This window comes from Ruditapes philippinarum, unplaced genomic scaffold, assembly GCF_026571515.1.
Source record: "Ruditapes philippinarum isolate M1 unplaced genomic scaffold, ASM2657151v2 ctg3571_1_1_1_1, whole genome shotgun sequence".
Taxonomy (NCBI): domain Eukaryota; kingdom Metazoa; phylum Mollusca; class Bivalvia; order Venerida; family Veneridae; genus Ruditapes; species Ruditapes philippinarum.
In genome coordinates, this window is record NW_026862888.1 from 38310 (window position 1) to 65258 (window position 26949).

Consider the following 26949-nt stretch of genomic DNA (forward strand, 5'->3'; position numbering starts at 1 on the left):
CATCTGGCATGGGGGTGCCAGATGAGTCGCGTGCCAAACAACAACGTCATTTAAGCGCGCTTTATGAATGAACCGCGTTAAAATGACGTCGTTTAGAAGGGTAAATGTGCTTAGGATAACGTTATTTCACCGTTGTTATTTAATTTGTAAGTTCATACGCTAGTGTAAGAAAATAGTTATGGATAAAATTACTTTAATTTCCATGAACATATATCATATTAAGATAAGGCATTTTAAATATGAAATAATATGGCAGAATATGCAAGAAAAAAAATCTGACATATGTTTGCGGTTCGGATCGGAATATCGTCCCTCGTGAACCCGCTCGGCATGCCTCGTTACCGCCCAATTGGCGGGTCCCCTCGGGACGGATATTCCGGTCCGAACCGCAACATATGACAAATATCTATAGGATATTGAATGAGTGTAAGTTTAATACTGAATTTATTGCACGAGTTGAATAAAATTATATTATGCGAGCCTTTATACGAGAATGCGAGAACTTACTTAGTAGGCGATTCATTCCGACGGCGAGAGTGAACACACACACAAGTGCACATACACGCAAACCCTGATTTTTGCTATCATACTGAAACTGTTTTTGCATTGTCGCTTAAAAAAATCCAGATAAAAAGCTGACAAAAACACAAGCAAATAAATTAAAAGAGAAGATGGAAATGTAAAGATTGATTTTAGACTAAAAAACTAAATCCATTATGGATACTGGGACATAAAATTTTCATTTATCCTCTAGGACCACATTAGAACGACATGGTTTTCATCTTTCAGTCATAAACATACATACAAAGAAATCGATAATGGATATTTACTTAGTGAAAATGTAATATATACTGCTTTCAATTTGCTAAAATGACACGTTTTTTATTAATTATAATTTTGATAAATCGTATTCATAACAAATGCATTCAGGTAAACAAATAATAAACAAAATAATGAATGTTTCAATATATTTGGTATTAATCTGTAGATACTTTGGGAATAGATTTAAATGTTAACGAAAAGAAGATTTACCGCATACTTTTGGAATTCAATATCGCTTCGGGCATCATCGAAAGCAAGATTTAAAAATGAAGTCGCTTTGTTTAATGTTTTGATTGTTTTAGGCAGTCATTTGGCTCATATTATCTCAATAGGTATGGGCGTGTCTTTCGGTATCTTATACATTGAAATAAAAACAGTATTTGCGACATCGCACGCTGAAACTGTTTGGATTATTTCACTGTACAGTGTTCTTCTTAAAAGGTCAATTTTCTAAATTATTCTTTTTATGATAAGTTTTTATTCTACCCTTTAAATGGAACAACAACAAAAAAAAACAATGATCAGTTGCAAAAGTAAGTGGACATACATTTAGGATTCTGTAAATATTTGTTTAAGAAGAAAAGGCGACGTCGACTATTCCTTGAATCAAATCTCCTGTAAGTAATAGTGAAAAATTCTTGAGATTATTTTCACAAATGCGCTGGTAAAATGGTACATGTATTAACAGTAGCTACCATTGTTAAATAAACATATATTAAGTCGTTTTCATACCTATAGTCATTTCACATGAAGGCAAGCAATAATTCTTTGATGTAGATTCAATCAAAGAAATACATAACAGATAAACGTTAAGCAACTATAATGTTTGTCAATCAAAAATAACAAAAGAGACAAATAAGTTCTTACGAACTCCCAAAACGGCATAATTGAAAAGTTTGATTAATCCTATTAATTACGTATTAATCAAGAGGCAAGAAACGCTTTATTTAAGGTTTTCCGCTAGGTTTTTACTACAGAAGATCAGCGAAAGATGGCTAACGGTTGTTGGAGTTCTTCTCTTAATCGCTGGAATGATATCAAGTAGTTTTGCTTCAGAGATCAGCACGCTATATATCTCATATGGCATCATTAGTGGTATTATTGAATAAATTAAATTTGAGACGCGTCACGACAAAAACCAACATAGTGCGTTTGCAACCAGCATGGACCCAGACCAGCCTGCGCATCCGCGCAGTCTGATCAGAATCCAAGCTGTTCGCTATCAGTTTCTCTACTTGTAATAGAGTTAGTAAGGGAACAGCATGGATCCTAATCAGACTGCGCGGATCTGGTCTGGATCCATGCTGGTCGCAAACGCATATGCTGGTTTTGTCGTAACGTGGCTAAATTTTCATTATAATACTAGAATGAACATTTTTAAATAAACACATTCAAAACGTAATTAAAATTTAAGTGGTAACCGTCTTGTTGGAGTAGTTAAGGGCGCTGACTTCAAACCACTTACCCTTTACCGTTCCAATAGAACCGGACTTTGGACAAACATGCCTGAAATAATGCACGAAGGGGCATCTGAGGTTTAGTGCCTACAGTATAGCGAGCACGTCGCCATATGACCTTTAACGTGCTGATGTGACTTAAAATGCAACAGCATGATCTAAGCTTTTCGTTGATACTCTACATAAATGCAAAACAGTTATAAACTCGTATGCTTTGGATTTTAAGACACTTCGTGTGAAAATTTTATGTCTTATCATTTAGTTACTTTTATTAAACAGATAAACCATATTAAACTCAATTCATAACACAATCAGGCGTATTTCAATCAATAGCTATTTCTTAAATACAATACTATGATATCAAAGTGATACCCGATAACTTTGTCTATTATTATTATCATTAATTCATTTTGCTCTTATTATGTGTCTAAATTATTGATAAAAAAAGACGATGTAGAAAATACTGATTAAAAACTGTATTTATACAGTAAGAATAACGGTAGTGGTTTTGATTTTAAGTGTTACATGTAATAATAAGAATATATGTTTGGTGTATTATTATGTTATACATGATACTTACTAGAAGTACACATAAACTGATAAAAATGATTCATTGTTACAGGACTAGGTGCTGGTATAGTACATTATTGTGCCAATACCATAATTGTCCGACATTTTAGCTCAAAATGGTGTCCACTAGCAATAACTATAGCTAATTCTGGTTCAGCTGTAAGCTCTCTGGTATTTCCACCTGTATTGACAGCGAGTATCCAAAGTTACGGCTGGAAAACAACATTCATGTTGCTAAGCGGAACATCAGCCGTTGGTTTGTTCAGTGCTGCATGTTTTGCGCCACATCAAAGTGACACGGAAATACATCAAGCCAAAGATAAATCCAGTGACGGTTAGTTTCTTACCTTTCAGATCTATGAAAGAAAGCACGGCAATTTCTTCATTTTCATGTTTTCCTGGTGAACGTTTTGGTGTTGATCAAGACAAAAACATATTCTTTCATACAAATTTCAATAGTGTCATTTTGTTGTGCATCATTTGTTTGTACAATATGCTCAAAATTTGCTAAATAATTAGAATTAAACGTTTCATTTCTATAGACAGTATCAATTATTATTGAAGTTGAAGTTTTAAATTTACCAAAAGATTAAATGATGTTCAAATGCTTGAAATTATGTTACGCGCTACAAAAAATCAGATTTTTCCCCAGAATTTCATTTAGATGTATTTATATTTAACAGATTTATGATTTTTTTCTTTGTAAACTTATGAATATCGTCTACTTGAAAATATCCTATTACAGGCTATAATTTATGTTAATTATTCTGATTCTTTTCTAGATACCATGGGCCAGCCAAAAGGTAGAGCAGACCCTATAAACACAAGAAAAGGACATTCTGCAGGTTATCAAAAATCGAAAATTCATGTTGTTCTTCCTCTCTAGTCTCATTACGTTCACAGCCCTCTTCGTTCCTTCAACATATCTGCCTGATTTTATGCGATATGCAAGACATTCACCGACAGAAATTTCATTTTTTGTCATTATAATGGCTTTGGAAACTTAATTGGTCGTCTAATAAGTGGAGCAATTGCATGTAAATTCAATAAACATGTGCACTGGATCCATAGATTTTCACTTTTTGCATCGACTTTATATCGCTTATCATCGAACAGTCGCTTATATTTGTGATTCTTTTATCGGTGCTGTTTGGACTATTCTCGGGTAAATCGATTAGATTTTTCTTTTCATAAACGATGAAACTGTTTTTTTTTCATTTCGTATGCAGTTCAAAGAAAGTCAAACAAACTGTAAGATAAATTCAGAGTTTGAGAAATATATAAATTATAATGTAAAATATTTTATTTGAATACTTTGTATTTTTCTATGTTCGTTTGTCTATATTTAGAGCATCTTTATTCCGTTGTAGGGGGTACTTTGGCCTACATACTGCAGTAATTGTCCATTATCTAAACAAAAATCAAATTCCTTTTGGATCTGGAATGATAAATGCAGCTAATGGAATAGCTATTGTCACAGGAATACCACTAGCTGGTAAGAACTATGTATATGTATGTGTTCATCCGTGCTGTTCTACAGAAATAAGAAACTTCGACGGGAGCGATAGCGGCAGGATAATGTTTCTGATTTCTGTAGAACAACTACGGATGAATACAAATATATTAAGTATCAAGCTTTATTTGTCCTAATTACTATTCACTTTATTACGTCACTATGCGGTTCTATAAAGTACAATGAAAAATAGAAGGCGACTATGAACAGAATTCGATATAGTATCGGTTTTTCTTCTTCTTCTATGAAAATTACCGCACATAACTTTCAAGAAATGCAGTGTTTTCATTGGATGACAAATAAAGTTGGACACTAAATTAAATTTATTCAAGTATATTATTTTGATTGATTTGTTTATCCCGCTTTTTCAATATCTCTTGTTTTTTTCTACGGTCCCTGCGACTTTGAACTCATAATATATTACAACAAAGAAAATTTCGTTTGTCGTAACATAACATGAATGGACGACATTCAATTAGAATTATGCATACAAAAATATTTTTTTGAACACAGCCAAATAAATGACACTCATATAAACGACATTACCATCTAGTAATGATATAAATCTCTTGTCTCTAAAACCAGGTTTTGACAGATGTCAATAAAACTTCATTTAAACACCAATATAATTATTTTGTGAATTAACCACATTTGATTCGGGTTTTTTTCAATGTTTTATGTCAGATGAGTTTGATGGAGAAGATGGGGCATTTGTCTTTGGAGGCTGTATGATGTTTCTTGCAACGATGGTTATGTTTGTAAACATGCTCATTTCGTTCGTAACGAGAGATGATAATTGCCTTGAAAATGAGCTTGAAATTACACATCTCTAGTTTGTTATATGTGATCTCTTTGCAGTGATTTGAATGATGGTGGAGGTGTAAGCTGAGGTCAACTGTTGTCACTTTATGGGATTGATTAATATATCTGTAGACACTATTTTCAGTTATATAATATTGCTGATGTTTTATGAGAAATAATTTTGTTAAAATACAATGTGATAAACATGTATATATGATATATATTTCTATACATGTATATTAAACGTAATTTGAAGCTGAAATATTTATTTAAATCATGCATCCATGTAGACGTAAAAGAATTACACAGCAGATGATGTCATTTATTGGTTGGTTTTTACGTTGCAACAATACAATATAGACCATATCGCGACTTTCCATCTTTTCTTGTGGAGGAAGACTTCGGGTGCCCTTCCGTGCATTTTATTTCAGGAACGAAGGGGCACCTGAGTAGAACCAATGACGTTCTATAAACTAGCTCTGTAGCTTCCCTACTTGAAAGAATCTTAAGTCCCTGACGTTATTTTATCCGAATCCACAGCGGTAAGAGGCAACTGGTTTGAACTCACGACCATAACAACTCGACCACGGCGCCCCTACAACGCGGTTTTGTTGCTCTTTAAACACTAATTTTGGTTAAATATGACTGTGAAAGTATTGATTAAATATATTTTGTCGCGTTTTGATGATTTGTTTAATTTTCAGGACCCCGCCTTTTTAGCTAGTAGACATTTGCTTACATTAATTTGTATTAATGCAAAACATTTATAAACTGTTATAATTCAACCACTACCAGATCCATCTTTAAATAAATGAGGTCATGCAAGTAATTTATCAATTACAGTTTCCTATAAGTATTTGTATTTTACAGAAAACATCTTTCTTGAAACATTTTATAACTTATATTCAAACGAGGATAACTATGGCCCCTGAAAATCTAAAGATAACGGATCAGGGCCAGTCTTATATTTTAGCTTATATTATTATTCGAAAGTGCTTTCAATGAAATAGCATAATGAACCAAAACGATACTTGTTTGCTTTTTATAAATCATGACAACACCTAATTCACATTCAAGAGCATCATTTTTTATATAAATAATGAACCAAGAAGTATTATTGAATAGCATCCAAAAAGAAAAAAAAATGACAGAAAAGCTAGCAGGACAAAATTATTGCTTCTTCAATTTAAAAATTCAGCGGTAGTTAATAGACTAGGGCAACTTGAACATGTATATGCCGTTAACATAGAAAAAAAGACAACAGGTGGTCAAGAAGTATTTTGTCATCCCTTAAATGTTCAGAAAAACATTTTACACAAGACACTATACAACATCAAGTTTTAAATTTTGCCGTTTTGGGGGATCTTTTTTTCTCTATTGGATAAAGTTCAATAAAAAAAATGCAGGTTAAGAATGAACGTTGAAATATACATAGATTGTATCAGTATTCAAAGAAGCTGAATCGCCCATACTCTCATTTTAATACCATGTTGACCCTAAAGCGTTCAGTGACAGCAGAAGTAGTATTAACTTTTTCATTACTTATTTTATCATAAAGGGTTTATCGCGATAATGTTTGTTTTTGCAGTTTCAATAGAACCTATAGCCACTGCTTAATAATTTTGTTGTAGTTTTCGCAATGTACCTGGTTAAAGCTTTATTTTATAATTGAGTTTTTATGAGCAATTAGGTCTCATTTGTTGTCATAATAGTTTACTATAAATCTGTTGGAGCTAGAATGTGTATCAGTCTGAGAGATTTTAGTATAATTACCCTGTCAATGGTTACCTTCTTAAATTCTGGACAAGAGGCCTGCAATTGTTGTGTTTAGGTGACTAAATCATCGGTTACCATCATAAATATTCCAGGTATCAGTCTGTTTCTGGTATGGTAACATGGTCAACACTTGTCGTCATAAATATAGAAGGCTTATATTTGTCAATCAACTCTAGGGTAACCTCCCAATATGGAAAGATAAGGTATTTCATATAAATACTGGTACAATATTTTCTAGGGGCATTCAGGACAACACAGGGATAAGAAGTAAAAAAATGATATTACTGTATAAGGATAAAGAAATGAACGTCTAAATAAGTACAAAATTCTAAATTAGCAATTGCAGTATGTATATGTAATGGCGCATTTAACAATACATGCTTCAGCACATGCTTAATGTCTATCTAATCTTCTAACTAGAATACACATAAACAACGATTTGCGTAACACAAGTTTATATAATTCATGAATAATGTTGACAAAGAAGGACCAAACAGGGTGTCATTAAGACGCTGAAAAATTGTGATCTCACAGCAAATGCATTTTGTAATTCTACATCAAAATAAGTTCATTTCACTTTGTTTCTCGGTAACGGTTGGTAACTAAAAGCGTGTTATTTCAACTTCGTATTCTGTGGAAACATCATTTTTGGAGAAGAATTCCTTGATAACGTTGACAGACAGAATCAGTGCAGCAAAAAACATCATGCAACCACCAAAAACGAACGCGCCATCGTCTCCATCGTACAAATCTGACACGAAACCTTAAAACAAAACGTCATTTGACATTAATGTTATACTAGAAACCATGAATGACAGTATTTGTTGAAAGTTAAAACAGTTTTCTTTCACCATATATGACCAACATATTTGCAATAACCTTAAGCTGTATACCAAACTTGTGTATCTAGTCTATCTACATATAAATAGATTCCTAGCCAATGTTATCTACAGGACAATGCACATGTAAATATTGCTTATCTGTCTTTGTTTAAACAATTTAAGCGAATCAAAAACTACTTTTATATGCAAATAATGTATGTAATATAACACGCAGTTTACACCAGGTATTATCTTTGTATTGGATTAAGTAATAATAAAAAATATATGAATTCAGCTAAAATTTGTTAAAAAGCAATGCATAACCGATTCATATGACTGCCTGATAACCATTAAGTAAATTATGAACAAGCCTTACCTGCTAGAGGCATTCCCGTGGTTGAAGATATCCCATTAGCTGCAATGGTCAATCCCAATCCGACTGGAATATGAGATCTATCCAAGTAATGTGCCACTACGGCTGTATAAAGCCCAAAAAATCCACCTGAAGCAGAATTGTTCAATATGCAATAATACGTCCATGTATAATCGAAACATGTGAAACATTAAACAGACGTTGTTAAAGATACAATATTGAATATGGATGTCAGTAAACTAAGAAAGAATATACCACGAAACAACCGTCATAAAATAATTTACCTGAGAATAGTCCTAACAGCAGCGACAACACTATCAATGATATAAGAGATTTCGAAATTGCAAGCAATATAGTCGAAAAGGCAAGTCCTAAAAGCGTTAGGCCATGTATCCAAGGAACATGCTGGTTGAATCTAGTTGCAATGGCTCCACTTATCAGACGACCTAACAAGTTTCCAAATCCCATAACCATGACGCATGCAGATATTTCTTGCCTAGAACGTTGAGCATGTCGCATAAAGTCAGGAAGAAATGTTGAAGGGACAAAAATAACCGTGAACGCAGTGAAACTTGAGATGAAGAACACCATGAATTTGCAGTTTTTTAAAACTTCTATTGCCATCTTCCTTACTTTCAATGGTTCTGTGTGCTTTTTCGGATCATCTTTGTACTCTATATAAAATGACAACAAAATAATAAAACACAGTGTATATTCTATCCAGAAGTAATCATTGAGACATGAATGATTGGCAATGAGAGCATGAATATTTCGATATTTCAACTAAAGTATGTCCAAACCGATAGTTTTGAGCTTTTTATCAAGTAGGCTGAGAAAATTACAATAATTTAGATTGATATACATGTATCATGTAAAGGAACTATGAACAGAAAAAAAAACACATGATGTATCAATTAATTATAAAGAAATACCAGATTGGCCACATCATGACAAATCTCTCATTAACTTTGAGCCTAGTTTTGTTCTGGAAAACATTTCTGTACAGTTATGATTATTAATATTACTGATCGGTTTGTCAAAATTTGTTGTCACATTAATACTTATTCATAGTCTAATACGTTAAGAAAATATCCTTTTTTCATAAATATTGTAATTAGATTACATAATAAGAACATAAAACAATATCGTATATAAGCGTAGCAAATCATCTGGAAACACATGTCTATGGATACATACTATTTTCAGAATTAAAGGAGTGGATATCAAATGCAGTTTAAAAAAAATATAGACAATTCAATAATATTAATGTGTATAATAAACAACAATCTACATACTTCTTAACCCCAATAGAAAGACTGTTTAATGCTGCAGATGTATGGCGTATATGCAATCTCATTAAAATTATCTCTGTCGCTTATGTATATAAATATGTTTATTGCAACAATGGTTATGTTTGTGCCTCTCGTATCGAGATGACAATTGCTAGAAAAATGAGCTTGAAACTACAATTAACAAAGACGAACGGAAAGGTAAACTCTGCATGCTATTTTGCTCCAGGAGAGCTTCTTTTTAGAATTGCAGCAAAAAGAATTACCCTTAGCGTTGTAGACTTCACGACAAAATAATTTCCAAGTTACTGATAATAGAATGCAATTAAAATATCAAGCTTGACTAGATAAAATAAGATTACACCACCACCGTGATCGTTGTAAATCCAATCTAAATATATGTAAATAAATGATTTGTATCCCATGGGCACTACTTTGAATGCAACCAAATGTAATCAAAATGTTACCGATTACATTTAAAGAGTAATCGTAATTTGATCAATTACATTTTTTAATATTGATCAATCAATATTATTGTTATCTTGATAAAAATTACAATTGTGTAATCATTATACATGTATGATGAAAAACATCAATAAGAAATGTGATCAACTTACCATCATGGTGTGCTTCTTTTGATATTTTTGTATCAATGTCTTTGTCCGGTGCTACATAAGAAGCAGCACTGAACAAACCAACGGCTGATGTTCCACTTAGCAACATAAATGTTGTTTTCCAGCCGTAACTTTGGATACTCGCTGTCAATACAGGTGGAAATACAAGAGAGCTTACAGCTGAACCAGAATTAGCTATAGTTATTGCTAGTGGACACCATTTTGAGCTAAAATGTCGGACAATTATGGTATTGGCACAATAATGTACTATACCAGCGCCAACACCTGTAAAAAAGAAAACGTTTTCTTGATTGTATGTGAGAAGTTAGCAGTGAACAGTTAGCTAAGCAGAAAGGCATTTCAATTTATATAATGATCTGCTATAACGCTCAGCTGTTTTGGGCATCTAGCAGGACACTCCTAAATATAGTGTGAAAATGCTCTGCTGCAATACTCAGCTGTCTTGCCAATCAAGCAGAGCATTTCTAGCTTAATTGAAAAACAATGCTCTGCTGGACGCTCAGCTGGCTAGGCAATCTAGCAGTGCATTACTAAATATAGTGTTAAAATGCTCTGCTGGAATGCTCAGCTGGTTAGGCAATCTAGCAGGGCATTCCTAAATATAGTATAAAAATGCTCTCCTGGAATGCTAAGCTGGCTAGGCAATCTAGCAGGGCATTACTAAATATAATGGCAAAATGCTCCCCTGGAATGCCAAGCTGGCTAGGCAATCTAGCAGAGCAGTACTAATTAATATAGTGTAAAAATTGCTCTGCTGGAATGCTAAGCTGGCTAGGCAATCTAGCAGGACATTACTAAATATAGTGTACAAATGCTATTCTGGACTGTTAAACTAGCTAGGCAATCTAGCAGAGCATTCCTTGTTATAGTAATAAAATGCTCTGCTGGAATGCTAAGCTGGCTAGGCAATCTAGCAGGGTGTTAATAAATATAGGGTTAAATGCTCTGCTGGAATGCTATGCTGGCTAGGCAATCTAGCTGGGCATAACAAAATATAATGTATGCCGATATCGGACCGACATTGAAGATGATATCGGGCCGACATCGGTTTATATGTAATGTTTGCTGGGAAATATAGTGTAAAAATTGCTCTGCTGGAATGCTGAGCTGGGTAGGCAATTTAGCTGGGCATTACTTAATATATGGTAAAAATGCTCTGCTGGAATGTTAAGCTGGCTAGGCAATCTAGCAGGGCATTCCTAAACAGATTGAGAAAAAATGCTCTGTTGGAAAGCTAGGCTGGCAAAGCAATCAAACAGGGCATTACTAAATATAGGGTAAAAATGCATTGCTGGAATGCTAAGCTGACTAAGCAATCTAGGCAGAACATTCTAAAATAAACTGCAAGATTGCTCTGCTACAATACTCAGCTGTCTTGACAATCAAGCAGGGCATTCCTAAATATAATGTAAAAGTGCTCTGCTGGAATGCTAAGCTGGCTAGGCAATCTAGCAGGGCATTCCTAAATATAGTGTTAAAATGCTCTCCTGGAATGCTAAGCTGGCTAGGCAATCTAGCAGGGCATTACTAAATATAGTGAAAAAGTGCTCTCTTGGAATGCTAAGCTAGCTAGGCAATCTAGCAGGGCATTACTAAATATAGTGTAAAAATGCTCTGCTGGAATGCAAAGCTGGCTAGACAATCTAGCAGAGCATTCCTAGTTAAAGTGAAAAAAATGATCTGCTAGAATGCTAAGCTGGCTAGTCAATCTAGCAGGGTATTACTAAATATAGTGTAAAAATGCTCTGGTGGAAGGCAAAGTTGGCTTAGCAATCTAGCAGGGCATTCCTAAATATAGTAAAAAAATGTTCTGCTGGAATGCTAAGCTGACTGGGCAATCTAGCAGGGCATTACTAAATATAGTGTAAAAATGCTCTGCTGGAATGGTAAGCTGGCTAGGCAATCTAGCAGGGCATTCGTAAATATAGTGAAAATGCTCTGGTGGAATGCTAAGCTGTCTTAGCAATCTCGCAGGGCATTCCTAAATAAAGTATAAAATTGCTCTGCTGCAATACTCAGCTGTGTCGGCAATCTAGCAGAGCATTACTAAATATAGTGTAAAAATGCTCTGCTGGCATGCTAAGCCAGCTCGGAATATAACCCAATTTTAATACTATATTTAAGATTGTCCCGCTTTATTGCTATTATTGCATTGTATTTAGGAATGCCCTGCGTAATTTCTTAGCCAGCTAAGTATTCCAGCAAAGCATTTTTACACTATATTAAGGAATGTCCTGCAAGATTGCCAAGACAGCTGGGTATTACAGTAAAGCATTTCAACAATATATTTAGTAATGCACTGCTAGATTTCCTTGCCAGCGGAACATTCAAGCAGGACATTTTTTCACTATAACAAGAAATGCTCTGCTAGATTTCCTAGCCAGCTAAGCATTCAAGCAGAGCATTTTTACACTATATAAAGTAATGCCCTGTTAAATAGCCTAGCCAGATTGGCATTCTAAAAAAGCATTTTTACACTATATTTAGTAATGCACTGCTAGATTGCCTAGCCAGCTTAGCATTCCAACAGAGCATTTTAACAATATATTTAGTAATGCCCTGCTAGATTGCCAAGACAGCTGAGTATTGCAGCAGAGCAATTTTACACTTTATTTATTAATGTCCTGCTAGATTGCCAAGATAGCTGAGTATTTCAGCAGAGCAATTTTACACTTTATTTAGGAATGCCCTGCTAGATTGTTTTGTCAGCTTAGCATTTCAGCAAAGCATTTTTACACTATATTTAGTAATGCACTGCTAGATTGCCTTAGCATTCCAGCAGAGCATTTTTACACTATATTCAGTAACGCAATGCTAGATTGCCTAGCCAGCTAAGCATTCCAGCAGAGCTTTTTTACACTATATTAAGTAACGCCCTATTAGATTTCCTAGCCAGCTTAGCAATCAAGCAGAGCATTTTTACACTAAATTAAGGAATGTCCTGCTAGATTACCAAGATAGCTAGGTATTACAGAAAAGCATTTTAACACTATATTTTGTAATGCACTGCTAGATTTCCTAGCCGGCTAAGCATTCCAGCAGAGGATTTTTACCATATATTTAGTAACGCCCTGCTAGATTGCCTAGCCAGCTTAGCATTCCTGCAGAACATTTTTTCACTATATTTAGGAATGCCTTGCTAGATTGCTAGCATTTTTGCACTATATTAAGGAATGTCCTGATATATTGCCAATACAGGTGGGTATTACGGAAGAGCATTTTAACACTATATTTAGTAATGTACTGCTAGATTTCCTAGCCAGCTGAGCATTCCAGCAGGGCATTCTAACACTATATTTAGTAACGCCCTGCTAGATGCATAGCCAGCTTTTCATTCCAGACAATTTTTGCACTATATTTAGTAATGCCCTGCTAGATTGCCTAGCAAGCTAAGCATTCCAGCAGAGCATTTTTACAATATATTTGTAACGCCCTGCTAGATCGCCTAGCCAGCTTAGCTTACCAGCTGAGCATTCCAGCGGAGCATTTTAACACTATATTTAGTAATGCTCTGCTAGATTGTCTAGCCAGCTGAGCATTTTTGCGACGGACGCACCCTCAGGCGCGTTCAGAGTTATGTCATCTACACATGGAATTTCGACGTCTACAATCAAAAGAGTCCCGAACCGAATAACATCTAACAACTACCGTCCTGTTTCATAAACTTCTATTGTATGTAAAATGCTGGAGCGAAATGTTAGACAGGGAATTATTGAACATTTGAAAAGGCATGATATGTTGTCGGATAGTCAATTTGGATTTAGGGACCATAGAAGCACCATTTTACAGCTATTATCAGTATTGGATGATTGGACTGAAGCTTTGGATGAAAACTTACAAGTTGATTCTGTTTATTTTGATTTTGCTAAGGCATTTGATACGGTTCCCCATAAACGTTTACTTCATAAACTTTCAGCATATGGCATTACAAGGAAATTGCATCAATGGATTCAAAGTTTTCTTTTAGATAGAAAACAGCGTGTTGTAATTAATGTTAATATATCCAAGTGGAGTAATGTTATTTCTGGTGTACCACAAGGATCAGTATTAGGTCCATTATTGTTTGTTGTCTTTGTGAATGATATTCCTTAAGCGGTTAAATGTGTTTGTATACTTTTTGCTGATGATACAAAATTATATCGAATTATGAGAAATATGTCTGATCAACAATTACTTCAAAATGACATTAATACACTATGTAAATGGAGTGACGACTGGTTACTCAGATTCAACTCTAGCAAATGTAAGATAATGCGGATTGGAAACAGCAATTTTGATACAAAATACAAAATGAAAGACAACACTGGTATTGATGTTGATATTGAAATCATTGACAAGGAATAACACTTAGGTATTAATTTTGCGTCTAATTTGAAATTCGATGAGCACATCGGTCGCACTGTTAATAAAGTAAACTCACATATCGGGTTGCTGAAAAGAAATTTTGTTCACATGGATAAGAAGCAATTTTTGTTATTGTATAAAGGTCTTATAAGACCAATCACTGATTATGGAAATATCATTTATTACCCTGTAACAAAGAAAAATAAACAACTAATGGAAAATACCCAAAGAAGAGCTACAAGAATCATCCCTGAACTAAGAGGACTCACATATGAACAAAGATTAAGGGCTTTGAATTTACCAACTCTTGAATAAAGACGTCAACGTGGAGATATGATACAAGTTTTTAAACTTATTCACAAAATAGACGATTTTGACTATGAAAATTTATTCAAATTATCTGTTACAAATCATGAAATCCGAGGACTTTTTTATAAATTAGAAAAGTTAAGACCACTAAAGGCAATAAGACAAAATTCCTTCACTTATAGAGTCGTAAACGAATGGAACCTACTTCCCAGTGAAATAGTTTTATCAAAGAATGTAAATGAGTTCAAATCTAAATTAGATAAACACTGGCAATGGAAGAGATTTAAAATGGACAATATATATTAGATAGACCAATACCGGAGCGGACGACACAGAAAACGGAACTCGAGGGGAATGATAGTCCGTTAGGGGACTAATAAAGTTTCCCAAACATCACAATGTATCACAAGGTATAAATAGTGCACGATTTAATAACATAAAGCACACACATTATGTCGAAATATGTGGAAAACGTTTATGTTCTAGTTTGATTACAAAGACCGTTAGTTATCTGACTTATAAGATAAACAAATAAATATCATATAAACGAGAAAATATCGTTACAATTGCACTACTTTGACCTAATTTGTCCAATCCGAAGTACAGCCAAACACAGTTTATGAATGAAAGTCGTAAGCAGAAAAAGTAAAACGACAAGTTATATAGAAAATAGTAATAAAACATTTTAATAAAGAGCAAAAATGTTAGTAAAAACATTAGGAAGTAACTTTTTTATGTGAAAAATATGTGCCAAAATATCTTTTTGTGGTGACTGAAATAATTTTCTAAATAACGATTCCTCCGCTTAGAAGCACTATTTTTATCAATGAGATTGTACAGACACGTCACTCCTCAGACATTTTAACTTTGGCAATTTTGCAGACACTTCACACTCAGACAGTTCACTCATCTTTTTAATAAATTTGATTGAGACACATTTTCAATTTTTATTTTTTTCTGTTAAACGATAATTTCAATTTGTCTTGTGTAGTAAAACGTTAGGATTTAGCTGCTAATTGATGAACATAACACAATAACATGATATTTCTATTTTTCTAATTATTCTTTAAGGTGAAAAAATTGATGTGTTTGAAAATTATCAATATTTCCTTTATATCTATTGCAAATTTTTCAAAAAATATATTGTTTATAATGAAAATCAATAAAATTAAAACAGTCGTAGTAGTGGCATCTTCCATTATAAATAGAGTTATTTCTAGGTTTTCGAATAAATGGATTTATTAATGTAAACAGTAGAGATTTGCGAAAAAATATATATTCTAAAAAAACATGAAAGAGAGCAATTATCCAGACAAAAAGACCCTGGCCTGAAATGTTTTCCTATAATAAAAAAACAAAGCGCATTGAAAGTAAAATATGATATAAATCTAAGTCCTTGTTTATTTGAACTTGGACCCCCGCTGAGTTTCCTGTCATAAAATTCTTTCAGTCCATTTTACAATTGGTCGAGACTTAATACATACTTGCCGACACTAAATAGTTCTCTTGGTCAGTGCAGATGCAGTTTAAGCGCCTAGATAATACTGAATGAAGGAGAAACTTATTAGGGTTAATGTAAAGCATATATTTTTACCCTCTGGAAAATTCATTAAAAATCATAGCTTTCCCTAAAATGTAGATGAAGGTTTTTTAAGACACTTCAGTTTCAAAATGTGCAAATAAAGTGCACCAAAAGCCATAAGGTAGCATATGAAATTGATTTTTTTCCCCTGGGAGAACCGCCAGACCCTCCCTCATCAAACATAAACCCCCACGAATTCTTATGACCCGGCCCTGTAATAACAGTGTAAATCTATTCGAATGATGTTCTATCCCTTCACAAATCTTGACATATTTCATACTCTGCATAATATGTGTGCACTGTTATAAATGGCCTGACTCTTGAGGAAAATATTACTTCCTTATTAATTTTCTGTGTTTCCAAACACGGAACCAATAAAAATTAAAATATTGCAAGGTGTTATGACACTTGTATATGAAAAGACTGGAGCCTGATGGAAACGTTAGCTCAACTGTCCTGCTATCCTTCTCATCTTTGTCATGAGTATCCGCGTTGGCAAATCACTTTGGTTACATATTTTGGGACAACGTTTAGCCTATACAACATAGAACTTCATAAAAAATTAAAATATTTACTTGTAACTTCACAAATATTTTTTAGATCGTCCGTAAAAAAATTACAAAGCCAATAACTCTAGCATTGTTTTTTTGACAGAACAAATTGACAATTTTGAACTAAATTAATATTGCTTATTTCTTTCTATTTTATTGTATATGTTTTCAGGTTACTCTCTGAACCCCATAAATCTAACAATCATTTTAACAGTGTAATAGTCTTTTTTTAGGTTAGAAAAATCTTAATTTAAAAGAAAATCAATCTTTATGACAACAAATAATTATATACTTGTTGTATTCATTTAAACATATAACATCAGTTTTCAAAAGAAAACAAAAGATAAAGAAACCTTTACATGTCGTTAGTCATAATTGGAAGTCCATAAAACTCAGGCATAGAATTTTGCTGTCCTTTGTAAATAATAAAGAAAACCTTGGTCCTTTTTTGACAGCATTTACGCAATTCCCTTTTCATGTCGCATCCAGTGCTTTCAGCACTTTGATTTAACTATAGATAGGAATGCTCTTCTTGATTGCTAAGACAGCTGAGTATTGCAGCAGAGCATTTTTACACTTTATATAGGAATGTCCCGCTAGATGCCCAAAACAGCTGAGCATTACAGCAGATCATTGACTTCCCTATATAAATTGAAATGCCTTTTTGCTTAGCTCACTGTTCACTGCTAACTTATCACATACTATATTAATTAAGACAAATCTCTTTAATATAATTTTTTTGCAGCCTGGTTTAAATTGGTTCAAAAAAATAGAATCTTTATTATTGAATGATTGAAATAATGTGATAGCGTAAAGGGAAAACATTTTTAATTACACCATTTGGTGAAACTTATACATTGAGATGAACACATTTAAATCTGTATGATGGAATTAATTGGACACATACACAATTCATATCAATGAACTGAAATAAAAAAAAACTTACGTATAATAATGGAGTATATGAAAAATTATAAAGTAGGCATAGTACCATAAATGTAAAAGGTATTTAAATGACGCCCAAAGTTTAACGACGACCAGCGTTTCTTTTTAATCATTTAGGAGTTATTATGCCACTTAAAGGTCCTTTACCTACAGAAATATTTTTAAGTATGTAAATTTATGAGCCTTTACCACTAGAGTTTATGTCATTATGTTGGACAAAAGAATGGTTCGTGTAGATTTTCTTCCTTAATCTTGTAATATTTTATTGTTTTCAATACGATAAAGTGAAGAGTCCACCCATTCTAGTGAGTAAGACAGACATAAAATGTTTTCCATGAAATAATCAGTATTTAAGAGAAAATGTGTCAGGTTTACTTATTCACGCACCTTTACTTTACAAAAGATAAATACTATGTTTTCTCCAAGATTAATTCTATGTTTGTGTTACATATTAGAATAAACAGTCTCTCTCACAATAAAATATTTAACAAAAATTGTAACAGAGTTACCAACGTCCCCCGCCTCGGGAAGTTTTATATGAAGCATAAATGTGTGCTATTTCAAAAGATTGAGGTATGGATCTCAGGACATTCAGTCCAAAATTATGATCAATGCTAGATCTGCAAATGTAACAATAAATGTGTTGAAAAAATAAAATGAAACAGAATTTAAAAAATCTATCATATTAAGCTTTGACCTCTAAGTGTGACCTTGACCTTGGAAGTAGGAGAGTTTGATAAGTTTGATAAGTTTATTTTTCAAATTCCATAAGGCCACATGGACCGTGTGGATACACAATACAATATATATATATATGGCAAGACAGTGTACAAAAATAAATTTCAAACAGGTTTTAAACAACAACGGAGAAGGTTTACATTCATTTGCATGTTGAAATATCTTAGTATATTAATAATCCATTTCTAATAATATCTAAATGTTTACAAAATTATGTATGTGTTGTATTCTATAAACTACCCCTGCTCTTCCTTGTCACAAAATAACTATGTGTGTTAGATATATGAGTCCTTACATACTAGTCATATCCTGATCTTGTCAAAACGAAACACAAGACCAACATAAATTATGAGTCTTTAATATTTTAGATAGGAATTTGCATACTGTAAGTATCCTGATCTTATCGAAAACGAAACACAAGATCAACATACAGCTTGAAGAGAGATATTCTTTAAATGCTCGAAAACTAATGCTGAGTTAAAAAGAATACAACAATATAACTCTGTAAAGTATAGTCGTATGAATTACATCGTGACACTAAATTATTATTCTGAAGAAGAGTCGTGGAGTAATTTTTTGAAAACTTTAAAATTTGATATCATGTATATATGTAATCATATACATATACACATACATACATACATACATACACATATATACATACAAAATAAATATACTATAAAAGTTACACTTATTGACATCACGAAGATTGATTACGAGAGCAGTTGTTGTGCATGACATAACGTCTTATTATTGAGACTATTTGTGCCAAGTATTTTCAAAATCCCTTGAACTATGAAAAGTTATAGATTGGACACAAAAAATACCCTATAACAGACTATGTAAATCTTTGATCTCTAAGTGTGACCTTGACCTTGGAGGTAGGGACACAGATGTTACGCATGAGATATCATCTAATCATTGTGACTATTTTCAAAATCCCTTAATCTATGAAGAAGTAATGGACGGGACACAAAATATACCAAATAAAAGACTATGTTAACCTTTGACCTCTTAGTGTGACCTTGACCTTGGAAGTAGAGTAGGTGTTGTACTTGATATATTGTCTTGTTATTGTGACTATTTGTGCCCAGTTATTTCAAAATCCCTTGAACTATGAAGAAATTCTAGATACGACACAAAATATACCCTATAACAGACTATGTTAAATTTTGACCTCTAAGTGAGACATTGACCTTGGAGGTAGGATGTAGGTGTTGCACACGACACATCCTTTTACTATAGTGACTATTTGTGTGAAGTTTTTTCAAAATCATTTGAAAAAGTTATGGACCGGACACAAAATATACCCTGTAAAAGACTATGCAAGTATATGACCTCCAAGTGTGCCCTTGACCTTGAAGGTAGGCGACTGGTTTTTGCGCATGCCACATTGTCTGATTATTGTGAACAATTATCTTAAGTATTTACAAAATCCCTTCAAAGATACGAAAGTTATTGACCGGACACGACATATACCCTCAAATAGACAATGTTGACCTTGAATGAGCAAGTATGACATTGACCCTGGAGGTAGGGGTCTGGTTGTTGCGCATGACACATCGTCTTATTATAACAAACATTTGTGCCAAGTTATTTCAAATTCCTTTGATAAATTACAAAGTTATGGACCGGACACGAAATATACCCTGTAACAGACTATGTTAATATTTGACTTCCAAGTGTGACCTTGACCTTGAAGGTAGGTGACAGGTTTTTGCGCATGACACATTGTCTGATTATTGTGAACAATTATGGCGAGTATCTATAAAATCCCTTCATAGATAAGAAAGTTATGGACCGGACACGCCATATAACCTCAAATAGGCAATTTTGACCTTGAATGAGCAAGTGTGACCTTGACCATGGAGGTAGGGGTCTGGTTGTTGCGCATGACACATCGTCTTATTATAATTAACATTTGTGCCAAGTTATGTCAAATTCCTTTCATAAATGACAAAGTTATGGACCGGACACGAAAGTGTGACGGACGGACGGACAGACGGACGGACGGACAGACGGGTGGACGGACAGACGGAGCCTATTTCTATATCCCCCTTTTTTTCGAAAAGGCGGGGGACAAAAAGTTAAAAATATAACTGCCTATACAAGAAAAGATAAGGCAATTTAAAGTGGCTCCCTAAAAGATGTACAGCATGCCACAAATAAATGATTGTAATATGACGGTCTTCTTACTAAGTATATGGAATAAAGATATAAAACAAACCACTTATGACACCATATGTGATATATAGCGTACTGATCTTGGAAGCAAAACTGCTCGATATCATTCCAGCGATGAGGAAAAAGGTTCCAATAACCGTCAGCCATCTTTCATTTGTCTTGTGTAGTAAAAATCCTAATGGCAAACCTGTGATTTAAATCATGTATATTTGATGGCACAAAGAAACAAAAAGAAATAATAAATGTTTGCTAACCTATGTAACTTTTTACAGTACAATTTTCTACAGTTACGGATGTTGCAATTCGCGCATGCGCATTCTGCGTGGGGTAAAAAGGCTACAATTGATCATACTTCAAGGCTTAAATAGACGTGATTTCAAGTTATTTTACCCAGAAAAACAGTAATTTTAGGATGACTTAAAAAATTACTTAAAACGTACTCGTATATTGATGTTTATGACAGTGATACGAAAATATATACAGGACTTATTATTATCTAACGATCAAGAAGCGCATACAAAAGTCCTCTGTTTAAGGTATGATTAGACGATTCTTAGTAATTAAAATTGGACCAGCAAGCAAGGTGCATGTGTTCTGATTTTCTACGAATGATTATTAACCTCGATTTTTTTTGCCAAATATGTCATGTCATTGTATTGTAACTGTCTACATGTATGTATATGTCTTATTTTTGGCAATAAAATATGTTTAAATCAACCTCGATTTTATATGTTATAGAATTTCTTTAGTATTTATATGAACAATTTGAACAAGAATTAAGTTGGCCTTTTTATTTGCTAATTGATATATTTTCACATGTTTTAATATAGAACAATCATTTTGTTCATGATTTTTTATTAAAGTCTTGGCGACAAGGCTATAAAGCCATTTTTTTGTGTTTTTGTTAGAAGCTATTACATATTTTTTAACTTATTATCTTAAATTACCCATGTATTGTTTCTATGTACGGCGATGCTCGTTTGCCTAACGCAGATTGTGCATAGAAACAGACCTTGTAGTAAAAAAGGTCTATATCATTTGTCAGATCGATATATCATTAGGTAAATTGAATGATGTTTATATTTTATCTAATACTGTATCATATTATACTGGTTTGATAGTATATCAATCTGATAATGCCAACAAATAAAAAGAAAAACATCTCAAAGTATTTAACTGCTTAAAAAAGTGAATATAATCTACAAGTAACGTTTTTAAACTATTAGATTTTTTCTGTAAGGGTTTTAAGAGTTTCCATCTCGGTGGTATGCGTGATTGTTGATCTAAGACATTAGATTTAGAAACAAAACCCTTAAAGGTTCAACCTTACTGTATATATAGTTTTTCATTTGTGCACGCGCCATCTTACCAAACGTTTTAGTCAAAATGAAACTTAAGAACTCACAACATGACAATAATTTCAGTTTTAATAAGCCTTTTTGTGTACGGCTAGTTACCTTTTATACCTTCTAGCACCGACATTTACAGAAATTAGCATATTTACATGAAAAAGCTATTAAGATTGAATATAGAAATATCAACGAATATGTCATTATTTGGTAAAATTCCATAAAGTGCTTTTTTTCTTTAACTTTAGAACGTACCTAACAAAATGTAGGTAAAAAGAGAATTGATATGTAATTTAGAAAATTAAAAGCAGACTCCTTGATAAATTGAAGTTTAAACCTTCGATTCAAATGTCGTCTGGTTTTTTTTTTTTTTTTTTTTTTCACGTGAATATAGAAATGTGTGTAAAAAAAATTAAAACACGCAAAACTAGAGAAAATAAAAAAAATGAAGCCTATAGACAATGTACTTCTGCAGCTATTGCTGATTTATAAACAAATATGTCATTCGCTTAGGTTCTTAGCATTTTGGAAGCATTATGTTTTATGTTATAAAAGCTCCATTATACATATAGTAAATAAAGTAGAAAGACAATTACCAGTAAGTCCAAGTAGACCGTTAAAAAAGGAGAAAATCCAGGCAGTTTCCACATGCGAGGTTTTTAATTCTGTTTTAATTTCACTGTATAAAATACCAAATGATACAGCCATACCTATAGAGACAACATGAGCAAGATGACTCCCTAAAACTATTAAAACATTTAAACAATGTCTCTTCATCATTTAATGCAATGAATACCAGTATAGCGATTTTGGTAAGATCTCGTCGACACTGGAATATACTAAGATCTATAGTTTACTTACATCTGAATTTTATCCTCAGTTTTAAAGTGCTTCATCGTCAAGAGGGCTGATTATCAAAATCCGTGAACTGAACTATAAACCTTGCGTTGGAAAGAGAAAAAATCTGTCTTGTTTATGCACAATAAAAAGTTCAGGTTTACAGTATTGACATTCAGCAAAAACATTAACCTTTGGTCATTTTAAATTTTGTATATCATTGGAAAGACAATACATGCGAAATACAAACATTTTACATAAATATTTATTACCCTTCAGGATTTTTTCCGCCTTTATGATTAGGTATTGATCACCCGAAAGAAATTGATATTACCGAGCCAGACGGGTAATATACACACTAAATCTCCCCGTTGGGTACCCCACGTTGTAAACAACATGCGCTGAGGTGTAAATTCCGATTTACAAGCACTTTTAAACTGTCAAATGATAAATAATTACCAAAAAGTAATGATACATATTCTCATCAGTATTGAAAACAAATATGACCTTGTGAAAGCTTGATATTAATTACAAAAAGTGCGTTCAATAGACTACTCTTTTTCTCTTGTTTACGTTAGGTACGGGGGAAAAATACGTCATGTATTTATGTGACGTCATGTTGTGACGAAGGGGTACCCTAAAGGGTAACTTATTTCGACTTTTCATTTGAAACAACTACATGTATGATTTTTAAAATCGTCTAAACTCGACAGGGAAAGGGTAATAAAATTATTATTTTGGTTTTGGAGTGATATATGTGGATATATTGCCTGCCAAGATAAAATATCACCCTCGCCTAACGGCTCGGGTGATAGAAGCAGGTAATATATCCACATAGATCTATATCACTCCAAAACCAAAATAACATATAATATTATTATTTTATCTATATTTAGGAAATAGATATCAATTCTGAGTGTATTGTTGTAGAATAATGCACGGTTTGAGTTCAAATGCGTAGTAATATAACCACTAAGGCCGATAGGCCTTAGTGCGGGGAATTATATCACGAGGGCGTAGCCCGAGTGATATAATGATGCGCATCCGAACGACAAACAGTGATGTAATCAAGCAATAAAATCATCGATTTGGATATATTATTTCGATTCTAACACGAGATCAACAAATAAATGCTGCCGTACATGATAATCAGTTAAATTGTGTCTAATTTGTTTCGTGTTAGAATATAGAATAATGCACGCTTCTTTGTTTATATAGATAAAAATTCCAATTGTGTTAGAATATCCTTTTTGATGATATTGTGAAACCAGTACTTAGAGGTATAATTAGATAATATAAATTAAGCATAAGTTTTTTGTGTTTTTGTTGTTGTTTTTTACCGTTATGTGTGTGGGAAATTTGTCCGCTCTCTCTCTCTCTCTCTCTCTCTCTCCAGCTCTCTCTCTCTCTCATATATATATATATATATATATATATGTTAAATAACAATAATTAGTACGATCAGTAGACATTTATAAGTCACGTTAGGATAAAGCATTCGTTACGAATTATACATTATCTAATAAGTTTTCCTATTTTTGAAGACATCAATTTATTAAATAATGAATATAAATGAATCGTGAAAGTATGCAGATCTTTTAAAGGTGGAGGCTAAGGAGTTACTGACCATCCCTCACATGCTATGCCTTAAATTGGTGATTTACGTAAGAAATAACAGATATAAAAGGTCACATTGAAATGCAATTTAAATTGAACTGCTTGATACCGGTATAAATAATCGCCTTAACGGCATTTAGCCTTACTGACACACATTTAATTTGCACAGTGCTATTGAAATTTTCTATTAAAGTAATTAATACTTTTTATGAAGTAAGTTTGGTCTACTAAAAAATGAATGGCATTTGATAGAAACTCATAGTCGAGTAATGAACGCTTAAAGTATTAAATTTTAAAAGAAACAGCTAGTACGTATTCACTCAGGAAACTCAGCTGGGTTTCTTTTAACAAAGAAATCACTCTTTGCTAAACATGTATTTCAATGCAAAAACAAAAAATACATTGCAATAACAAAATTGATTTCATTTACCTCTTTATTTACAAATAGAACCGTGCTAATAACTAACAAAAATATCACCAAATTAAATATCTGAACAGACGAAAGCCGCAAATGTAAACGATTTTATTATATAATGAAAGCGGAATTCAATGATCTCTTACAAAATATGTCAGCCAATTTGACGCTAGTATACAAACAGTATCTTTTCAATCAATGTTCATTGACATGCTATTCTATCATGTTACAAACAGAAGTTTCGAAGTTTCTTCAAATTGCAAACAGCAAGCTGAATAACTTTTGAACCACACAGAAGAGGTCTTAGATTTAAATCTCTATAAGTGTTTGAACATGTGTGAAGCGTGGAGTTGTATTGCAGTAAAATCAATGCTGAAAGCTCTGATCGACCTACAAGAGGAGGACTACTATGTATGGGTTGGTGAGCTTTGTCGGTCTTGGTTATCTTAATTCTGTCCACAACTTTCATATTCTAAACGAGTTCTCATATTATTATCATTTGATTTATTGGTCATTCCAATTTTGTTTTATTTTGAGAGCTGTAGATTGTATCCGCTTGCCAATTGGAACTCGAGCCTTGCTTCATTCTAACGATGTACTCAAATTTTACATCTATTTCCTTATAAAAGCATAGCTTTTAACGAGAAAATTGTTGGAGTTTTTTAATTGTGAATTACAAGTATTATAACACAATGTTTTTTATGGAAATACACAATGTTACTTTAAATAATTGTTACAATAAAGCTCGAGTTACAAATAAAAAATGATTTATAGTAACTAGGGTATTTTTTAAAATACAAATCAATACATACTTAAAAATGACTTTTAAATTAATTAAATATCAATACCCATTTATAATCTAAAAGTTACAATTCAAACTGATTTTATGCAGACTTCTGCCCACAACTTTATACATGTATTAAATTATTAGATTTTCTCGGGAAAAAAAAGTTTTTTTAACATAGAAAATCAAGAATGCATTTGTGAAAAAAATGCTTTGCAACCGCATTAACACAACAACAGAAGTAGTTGTTGTTTATACAATTGTACTTTTTGTCATAATATAGGAGTGTCTAGTTAATATTTCAGCATCTCAAACGATAGACAATGTGCAGATACGAATGTTCAGATGCAAAGGCAATAGTAAAATAATTGATTCAAAACTTGATGAAAATTTTGGTACTTATTATTTTCAATAGCTAAATTAAGCTTTGTGATATAGATACAATTATTTTTCTTAAATGCTGGTTGCTATTGAAGTCAATGGTTGCTATGGAAAGTCAATGGTGGCAATATTAGTCAAGGATTCCTATGGAAAGTCAATATTTACATGGAAGGACACTGGTTGCTATGGAAAGTCATTGGTTGCTTAGAGGTTTTTGGTTGCTATGGAGATCACTGGTTGCTATGTTAGTGACTGGTAACTATGGGAAGACACTCGTTGCTTTGGAAGTTCACTGGCTGCTATGAAGTCAGTGGTTGCTATGGAAAGTTACTGATTGCTATGGAAATATATAATTCATTAGCCATTAGCTGCAATGGGAGTAAATGGTTATTATAAAAATTATTTGTTGCAATCAGAAGTAACATATAAGGAAAATCTAGGACCCCCAGGGTTGGGTGAATTTTGACTGCATGGCTATAATTTGAATATTTTGTTGAGGTCCACAAGACTATTCTTCAAGTTAAATATCGTAAGATATAGCTCATGCAGTATTCAAGGAGATTTTTGGTGTATTTACTATATAAGGAAAATCCATGAACCCCTACAGGGCAGGGGCCAATTTTGACCCAAGGGCTATAATTTAAACAAACTTAGAGGTCTACTAGAAGTTTCATAAAAGAAATTTCATTTAAATTTTAAGTACATGTATGTATTTTAAAAAAAAAAACTATATTCCTGTAGAGCGAAGCCAATTTTGACCTAAGGGCTATAATTGGAACAACTTTTGTAGAGTTTCACCTGACAATTTTTCATATCAAATTAGGCTAAGGTCTATAAAATACCCGAATAAGTTTTT

The 26949-nt window shown here is 33.0% G+C and overlaps 1 protein-coding gene across 1 annotated transcript; it reads right to left on the minus strand.

The window, feature by feature from the left end:
• Window positions 1-7541: 7541 nt before the first annotated feature.
• Window positions 7542-22767, minus strand: LOC132720528 (monocarboxylate transporter 14-like). The gene is made up of 6 exons (XM_060704685.1): window positions 22656-22767; window positions 20754-20897; window positions 10040-10321; window positions 8418-8807; window positions 8137-8262; window positions 7542-7702 (listed from the first exon to the last, which is right to left on the minus strand). The coding sequence occupies exons 1-6, from the start codon at window positions 22765-22767 to the stop codon at window positions 7542-7544; spliced, it is 1215 nt and encodes a 404-aa protein (XP_060560668.1).
• Between the last annotated feature and the right edge of the window lie 4182 nt (window positions 22768-26949).

What these genes read in the sequence shown, in the direction of transcription:
- LOC132720528 (XM_060704685.1), bottom strand. Translation starts at nt 22,767, where the DNA reads ATGGCTGTATCATTTGGTATTTTATACAGTGAAATTAAAACAGAATTA. An exon ending in CGGTCTACTTGGACTTACTG is followed by an intron (nt 20,898 to 22,655) that starts GTAATTGTCTTT and finishes TTTAAATCACAG; the next exon opens with GTTTGCCATTAGGATTTTTA. An exon ending in GCTGTTAGGACTATTCTCAG is followed by an intron (nt 8,263 to 8,417) that starts GTAAATTATTTT and finishes ATTCTGCTTCAG; the next exon opens with GTGGATTTTTTGGGCTTTAT.